At 26.5% G+C, this 9,349-nt stretch overlaps 1 protein-coding gene across 1 annotated transcript; it reads left to right on the top strand.

Annotated features, from left to right (window-relative positions):
• Positions 1-934: 934 nt before the first annotated feature.
• LOC114174200 (epoxide hydrolase 4-like) lies at positions 935-4,777 on the top strand. Its single transcript, XM_028058991.1, has 4 exons — positions 935-1,596; positions 3,813-3,902; positions 3,999-4,066; positions 4,383-4,777. The coding sequence occupies exons 1-4, from the start codon at positions 970-972 to the stop codon at positions 4,519-4,521; spliced, it is 924 nt and encodes a 307-aa protein (XP_027914792.1). The 5' UTR covers positions 935-969; the 3' UTR covers positions 4,522-4,777.
• Positions 4,778-9,349: the final 4,572 nt, after the last annotated feature.

Raw genomic sequence — 9,349 nt, 5'->3', positions numbered from 1 at the left:
AATAGTACTCACATAGTTTTGTAAATGAATATTAGTAATTCTTATCTAAGTTCATGGAAATAACATCGTTAATGTTGTATATGAGGTATTATCTGTTTTTTGAAGTTTGAAGTTTCCTCACAATTTTATCTTTTAAAAAATTTTCTCAATATTTCATATGTTGTAATTGACTTTAATCATGTTATCTCGACATATTTAGAATCAGAACATTGAAGTTGTTTGTAAGAATGAAAACTTTCATAACTTTCAACTGAAGTACTTTTTTGGACATATCTAATAGTCTATAAAAATCGAGATCAAAATTAATATAAATACACATTTATCTTTTTAACTCTTAAATATATTTTAAAAATAATTATTCTATCAATATTATTATCTCAATTAGTGCATCAATCTACATAAAATTGTGTTAATAGTGATTTTAAATTTGATTTTTTGATTATATAAATACATTAAATATTTAAAAATAGACATTTATAGTTCAAAATAGTTGTACTGCCAAAAGATAATGTAATCTAAAAATATGTAACATGAAATTTTATCTTAAGACTGCGACGAGGTCATGGCAGATGGACCCCATATCTTCTAAATTAACTCCTCAATGATCTCATGCAACATGGTGGACAATTTTGGCTTTTTGGTTACAACATATTTTTTTTTTTAATTTGGATGTTTTAACTCTTTCAATTTTAAAATAATAATTTAACACATCAATTTTCAAATCGAACAAATGTTATTTTTAAATATATTCTCATCTTCTATTTTCTCAGTTTTTTACTTATGGTTTAAATTTTTTGAAAAGAAAAAAAAAAAGAGAATTAAGAAGTGCATAAAATCAAAAATCTTAAAAGAAAGAAGGGTCCAGATGAGAGGCATTAAAGAATAAAATATGAAATAAAAATAGTGAACTATAAATATGGTAATGTTCCACGTCTGTAGTATACTGAGTAAGAAACTGAGGGACTGAAAATGATTAACTTTGTGACAGCATACGAGTGGTTGTTGCATTGGCTGGTGAGGGCGGTGGGGTTGAGACCTTATATGGTGGAGACAGAGCCGGGGACGGTTATAAAATTCTGGGGGCCATGCGACGCCGTTTCGAACGGCAAACGCCTTTGTTCCAAACCAGTGGTGGTTCTCCTGCACGGCTTCTGCGGCGACGGAATCATCAACTGGCAGTGTCAGGTAGCAGCTTTGACGAGAGACTACGCGGTCTACGTGCCGGACCTTCTCTTCTTCGGTGGATCCATCACCGATAAGGAGGAACGGTCGCCGGAGTTTCAAGCGGAGTGTTTGGCGGCGGGGTTGGGGAAGCTCGGGGTGGAGAAGTGCGTTGTGGTTGGGTTCAGTTATGGAGGGTTTGTGGCGTTGAAAATGGCTGAGATGTACGTTGAGATGGTGGAGGGAGTGGTGTTGTCTGGAGCCGTTGTGGCTGTTACGGAGTCCGTAGTTTTGAGAGCAGTGGAAGGGATAGGGTATTCGTCGATTTCCGAGATGTTGTTGCCGGTGTCCGTTGGGGAACTGAAGATCCTTCTTTCCGTTGCTTGTTACAGAAACCTCTCCTTACCCAACCGTTTCTACGCAGACTTCTTACAGGTTTCTTTCTGTTCTACTCATGTGAATCACATCATGTTCTTCGCATTTCCTTGCATCTTTCTTAGTTTCAGAATAAACCAGTTTGAAAACCGTGGATACTGGGTTAAGGGGTACAGAGTGATATCATAACATTCAAAATAATAATATTTTAATTATATTTATATTATTTTTTAATTTAAAATTCTAATATATATTATTATATTATATTATTGAAGAAGAGTCTCAAATGCATGTATTCTTAGTATTTCTCTTTACGTGTGTGTTAATAGTTTATTAAATTAAAAAAAATAGTATTTTGATATATTATTATTAATATTATTTTAATCTTATTAATAATATTTTAATTGATGATGTATATACCATAAGAAATAATTTTAGTAATCATTAAAAAACAAAATTTAATTTTAGAAGAATAATTAAAAGTATATTAAAAAGATTAATTTTGAATACTACTTTTGTAATTAGATATAATATTTTAATATTTATTTTGATATGTGTAGTATGGTAAAATCGGCAATGGAAAATAACAAGAAAAACTAGCTTTGGGACTTCTATCAGGAAAGTAGATATAATATAATAAATTTTGTAATACATATTTTTTTTAAAGTTTATTATAGATTAGTACTGAACAAAAAATATTAATTTTCTGGTTTACACTATTAAAAAATGCTACATTTTCAAGTAATTTACTAAAATAATCTCAAGATTTGTAATAGATATATTATTGGATAGAGATACAGTAAATAATTTGTTGGTAATTAAAGATTTGAGCATATAACTGTCAACAAATAACAATTACTTAAAGGGAAAAAATAGAAAAATAAAAATAATATAACTACAGTTGTAACTAAGTCTATTTCACCACACATTTAAGTAAGTTGTATCTGGGATTTTTTCTTTTAAAAATTAAGCCAAATTATTATTAACTTCATTTATGGGTTGAACATGGATAAATTCGTAAGCTATCTATAATAATCATTTATTACCTTTTTCTTATCACTCTTTTATAATTATTTATTATTTATAATTATGTAAATTAATAATTGATTTTTTTTTAAATTATAATATTTTTAATAATATTTAAATATTTAATTTATTTGTTTGTATATAAGTAGTAGACACTTCAATTTTTTTTTATTACGTTTATAACAATTATTGGTAAAATACGATAACATTTTAATTATATTAATATAAATAAGTTATATCAATATGCTTGTAATTAACACATAAAATAAGGACAATTGCAGGTTGACACTACCTATATATCTATTTAACATTTTTTGTAATGAAAAATAATGTGTGAAATAGGCGTAAAATTGTGTCAAAGTAATTTTTTTTTTCATAAAGTAAATTGAGAAAAAAAAATTAAGCGTGTGAACTTAATAATGTGTGATGTATAAAATAGGATTATAAAATTTCTAATTCAAAAAATGAATTAAACCGAATTAACTCATTTTTAACTCAAGTTATAATAAGACAAGTGAATTGATTTTACTTTGAGTCTCTTTGTTTTATTTTACTTTTCTTTTTCACTCCTTTTATTTAGGCTAAAATCCTTTCCATAATTTTTATTTGATATTAATTTCTCATATTCATAAAAATAATAATAATATTATTTTTTTTACAGACACAACATAACGTTAACGTAAATCTAATAAAATAGACGTAATTGGATATTTTTACAAATATGAGTGTAAATTATATATATATATATATATATATATATATATATATATATATATATATATAAATTCATGTTTATGTGTTATTATATATACTTTATTTATTGTTATAACTATTTTTTTCATATTAATTAAATAAAGATATATTTGAAAAAATAATGTTATGCTGAAATTTTATAAAAGGATATTAAAAAAAAAACTGAACATTAAAAATAACAAAGAGAGATTGATTATATTTACTTTTAGAAGAGAAAAATTTCAATTGTTTTCTTCACAAACTAAAATTAACTTATGTACAAGTTAATTGTTAAAATTTGTTTACATATAATTTAAAAAAAAAAAGTATTTTAGAGAAAGTCAATTACGTATTTTCTCATCTTTAAATTCCTATACATAAACTAGTCTAAGAGGTTATATAAATTTATTTAAATAGGTTTCTTTGCAAAGATTTTAATGCAGACATGGCTTAAAATAGGGTAATTTTTAATTTGAATTTCAAAGGTTAGTATGTAATGTAAGCACAATTGATTGCAGGCGATGTACTCAAATAGGAAGGAGCGAGCTGAGCTGTTGGAGGCCTTAGACATTAGCTACAAACAGATCAATATCCCAAAACTTCACCAGGTATATAATCTTCCTATTTTGGCTCTTCATTCAAAATATTTCTTAATCTTCATATTTTCATCATCTTAACTTTAGTATTTTACTTTTTCTTTGCAGCGAATACACCTTCTATGGGGTGAGGATGACAAAATTTTTAAACTAGAGTTTGCGCAGAAAATGAAAGAGTAAGATAATTTTTTTATATGATAAAGTCATTTAAAAATTTAAATCTCAGTGGTTGCCCACCAAGTGTATGAAAAAATTAGAAACTCACTTCATCTCATACTATGCGTGCGTGTTTCGTTTTCTTTTTCTAGACATTGCATGATTTAACCAGATTTACTTGTAAGTCAAATCAACATGCTAGTCTAAAAAAGTACATACCATTCATTAAATGATTATACAATAGAGCTGAGAAGGGTTGAACTCAAATATAATCAACCTATATTCCCTCTAATTAATGCTTTCTGATTTCTTTTTTTGCTGCGTAACATATGACAGGAAGGTGGGAAATAATGCAACATATGAAGGCATAAAGAGTGCGGGTCACCTGGTTCACCTGGAGCGACCCTGGCTCTATAATAAGAGCCTCAAGCAATTTCTTTCTTCTGTTTTTCCATTGCCAGCTGCCAAAAACTGACCAATAATAAAGTACGTGAGAGATGGTGAGTTTACATAGCAAAATCTGATAAAAAACACCAACCTATAAGTTTGGGAAGATTTATGTATTCCAAGTTGTGATTTCGATGCACGACGTTATGTGGAGTGTTTGTTTATTTTATTTTAAGAAAATAAAAACGAGTTTGGACAAGTTTGACTCCACTTTATACAACCTAGTTCTAGACTTTGTTTCATTTGTGAGTTATTTTAAGTAATTTATAAAATGAGTTCATTTATATTTTTTGTCTTCACAGATTTATTTGAAATCCCATTTTATCTCAAATAACTAAGTATCAAATATTTGTCTGTAAAATAGCTCATTAAATAACTCTATTCAGCATATATATTTTTTTTAATTCGATCTATTGCTTTTACAATTTTTAGCTAGTTTATCAAGTAGTTAAGAACTTATACTCATATTGAATTATATAGTTTATAATAGGGTGAAAAACATGCCAATTATCCAACCAATTTTGACCATTATCCGCTTAAAATGGAAAAGTCAGATTAATCCCTAAAAAAGAAAAACGGCCATTAGTGATAACTTGTCTTAGCACAAGATGCATCTCCCTCCATCTTCAACATTGTTATGTTTTTCATAGTGCACTTTTACTCTTGCATGTGAAATGAAAAAAGATGGGTATAAAACACAATGGCAACATGAAGCATAGATTATACAATACTTATACAAATTTGCAGTTACATCACGTATTACACAATTTAAAATATAATTTACATTTTAGATTGTTTTTCAAATTTATATTACAAATCGCATAATATGTAATGCAAATTTATATTATAGATTATATAATCTGAAATATAGTTTGCATTTTGGAGTGTCTTTCAAATTCAAATTTACATTATGGATTATATAATTTCTAAAGAAAATGGATAATGATATTATAACAACTAAATTTTAATAATTTTTTCTTACAATCTGAGTTGACATACTTTAAATGAGTTTGAAATATAAAAAAATGATAAAATAAAAAAAATGAAAAGTCACTTAAAAGATGACAACTCAGGTTGTAAGAGAAAATTGTAAAAATTCAATTGTTATAGTATAATTTTTTATTACAAAATCCAATAATTACAAGCAAGCAGGGTATAATTAAAATTTTAAAAAATATGACGGTGCAGAAAGAAAACATGGGATGCAACCTTATCTTACATATTGTTTTCTCTCACAAGCCTCTTACTAGTGAATGATACATATTTTGTGGGCTTGTGAGACGGTCCATCACTGAGTTTATTGGGCCTTTGGTTAGTGGGTTCCTGGTTTCTGCAGGGCCATATGAAAACCATTTTGGCTTTTTTGTCGTATTATTAAAGATTAAAGTAAAAATAGTGTATTATGGGAAGGGAATGCTATTTTTGTGCATTAAAAAGGAAAAAAGAAAAAGGCTGGATCCTATCCTGTACCATATACTAAAAGGAAAAAACGAAGGAGAAAAAGAGAAGAATCTCTCTGAACACGAAAAAAAAGAAAGAGAGAGAAAAAAGAGTGATGAGGCCCTTCGTATTACGCAGATATATAAGAGATAGATAAATACATACAACAGTTCGCAATCAGACAAAAACTAGACGACAAAAAATGATGCATCGTACTTGAAAAAGTTTGGTTCTTTTTTTTTTTTCTCTTTCTTTCTAACATTCACATGGTTAAAAAAAAAAAATCAAGGGTGGTGTTGATTAATAATGTTTTTTTTTTCTAAATTATGTATTTTACATTCTCATATACTTTTTTCTAATTTATTATTTTTAGAAAAAAAATTAAAATAGACAAATAAAACGGTGATTTTTAGGTAAAAAAAATTCATAATTAATCTATATGATCTGTTGTCGGTTTTTTGGTGTCATTTTACAAGTTTCACTTTGATTGCTGTATTGAATCATTATATTAAATTATTTTGACATCTATATATTTTATTACTTAAAATTTACTAAATTACAGAATTTCATTTTTCATTTAAAGGCAGTTTAGTAAATTTTAACTACTGGAAAATGAGTATTGTTAATATTTTTTCACACAAACAAATAGGTTGTTGGTATTTTGTTTAACTTTAGCTAATATTATTTTATTTTATTTATCTTGAGTCCTTTTGCTTCAAAGTTTTTGCCTTTTGTCTTGTCTTTATCAATTTTTTTATCCTTGAAGCCTCTATATATCACAGTAAATACTTAATGCGTTTTGTAATTTAACATAATTGTTTTTGTATTACAACTAACATGACTTATAATATAATAATTATAAAAGCGAACAAATTTAGTTATATACGATTATTTGTTATTGGATCATAATGTAATTTGCTTTTGCACTATGAATGCATTTCGTGAAAAACTATTTTTTTCCGCTCTTTAAATTCTAGCACGTATTATAACTTGAAAGATTATGCTTGTTACTTCTGTAGGGTCATCGACGAAAATACATAAATAAATAAATAAGTAAATAAAATTTATATAACTTTTTTCTTATTCTCATTTAGCTGCATAAAAAGTGAAATTTTTTTTAATACAATAACATAGATATTTAAATATAAAATATATGAAGATATTTGCATTACAAAAATATATTTCTTCATCTTCCATTAAAATCAGATACAAACATGAAATTGAAGTCCACTCTATTATTCCCTTCGTTCCCAGTTGCACGAAATAAAAGAAAAATAAAAAAAATCACGTTTTTTTTCCTTGTCCCTTCATGATCTGTCCTCAAATTTGAACCATAAATGTCCTTTAGAGGATTTGAACTTGTGATCATGTTCTAACTCCACTCAATAATAAATATTCCTGTATTTAATTTTTCCAATTTTAAGTATTATTTTTAATCTGTATCTATTTAAAGTTAAAATATCGTTGTGGTACACGTACTTAGTTGCTATTTAATTTATAAAACTAATTTATTTTCTCCTTTCCTTTCTTCTCCCATTTGATTTGATCACTCTCCCCAAGATTGATAACTTTTCTTTTTATTTTTGTAACAATTAAATAAAAGCAAAAAGCTTTTTTATGAAATAGCTTTTGTTAAGTTCGTCTTCCTTAAAAATTTCAAGAAAAAAAAAATGTTATTTAATTACTTTGCACAAGTAGTTATATACTCTTTTGAGAAGTGACAATTATTTAAGTTCCGTAATTCCTTTTATTTAAACAAGTACGATAAGATATGATTCCTACGTGTTTGAGTTGATGTTACGTGATATTATATTCATCTCATGCTTATATGCATGGAAAAAGGTTAGAGATGCATTAAAATAACAACAATAATAACTTTACTTCTCTACCATAGATTTCTATATATGATTACTTTTCAAATCAATGATTCAAAAAAAAAAAAAAAAACACGTACTCTTTTTTCTCTCAACAAAGTTTGGCATGGCATGCAATGTCATCATGTTATTCCAAAAAGATTTTTTCAATCTCTATCGAAATATATACATCTTAGGGAGAAAGGGATATAAGAGAAAGAAACGACAGAAAATAATTAATAATAAATTAGCAAATGGGCTAATGAAAAAAAATAAATAAAAAAAGATAGATACAAAAACTGAAGTATTATAAAATAAAATAGGATTGGATGTTATTTGAGGTAATGAGAAGGACTTGTCAAAGGGTGATATTGACCGATTTTATGTTTTCTTTTTCCATTTTCTTAAAAGATATCTAAACATAATCACTACAAATTGAAGTTTCCAATCTGGATTAATTAAGCTTATTTATCAAAAAAGGTCAATTTAAACATATTAATATATAAGAGATTAATTAGCGTCAGATGAGTTGGGTTGTTTTGAGATAATTTTATATCTGAAAACTGAGCCTTTTAGTTATTTTATTGGAAGAATTTTATGTATATTTTATTTTTACCAAAATTAACTTGTTCGAATCAACTTATTTTAGGTTTTGAAAAACTATAATTTATAAAATGTTGTGAAAAGCCTTAACTTTCTTTCCTTACCTAAAATGTAAATAAAATCAAATAGCATCTCCAAAGATCAATTAGTTGACAACTTTTTTCTTATTCCAGTTCACTCAACAGATTTCATCGCATATTTTCCCCTTATATTACGAATCATTGACAACGATATTTCCTAGGGTCTAATTAGAATTTAAAAGAGGTTTATTCTTAAGGATTTTTTTTTTTATAAAAAAAGCCCTCCACATAAACTCATATTTAAGGAAATATAAAATTATTTTAAACTAACTTAGACCATATTACTTGTACCATGTGATTCCGCTTCTGCTTTTATTTACTTTTGGTATATTGCATATTTTACAAACTTTAACTTTATAATTTGCTTAAGCCAAATCATCCGTTGAAAAGAATATGTATTACACACTACCTAATATCGTAACTGATAAACATTTTTTTTGGGTTAAAGTTGGGGCAAAACCCCATCACAAGAAATCATAAAAAAAACATATCACTCCTTTATATCAATATATCAGGAAAATACTATTTTTTTTAGAGTGAGGAATGCACTTCAGAATGAAAAATAAAGGAAGTTAAAACCAATGATTTAAAAATCAAATAAGATAAATTTTATAATTAAAATTTGTTTGATTTCCCAATTAAAGGTTAATCCGACCATCCATCTTAAATTCTCTTATAATCTATTAAACTAAAATATATTTATTATGTCTTATGCTGAACATTAAAATTAAATTGTATTGTTATTTTTAAAAATCTTTTTAATATATTTTAAAAATTCAAAATGAACGACCATCAATGTATTCAGAAAACACAATAGGAAAACAACACAGAAAAATCATCGAAAAATGAAAATTCATTTGTTATTTGGATATAAGTTGGT

Source organism: Vigna unguiculata, chromosome 2 (genome assembly GCF_004118075.2).
Source record: "Vigna unguiculata cultivar IT97K-499-35 chromosome 2, ASM411807v1, whole genome shotgun sequence".
NCBI lineage: Eukaryota > Viridiplantae > Streptophyta > Magnoliopsida > Fabales > Fabaceae > Vigna > Vigna unguiculata.
Note: the sequence above shows the minus strand (reverse complement) of the source record. Positions and strands in the feature narration are given on the sequence as shown.

Coding starts and splice junctions, on each gene's coding strand:
- LOC114174200 (XM_028058991.1), top strand. CDS start 970: ATGATTAACTTTGTGACAGCATACGAGTGGTTGTTGCATTGGCTGGTG. Junction 3,903..3,998: donor ATATCCCAAAACTTCACCAG/GTATATAATCTT, acceptor TTTTCTTTGCAG/CGAATACACCTTCTATGGGG. Junction 4,067..4,382: donor TTTGCGCAGAAAATGAAAGA/GTAAGATAATTT, acceptor AACATATGACAG/GAAGGTGGGAAATAATGCAA.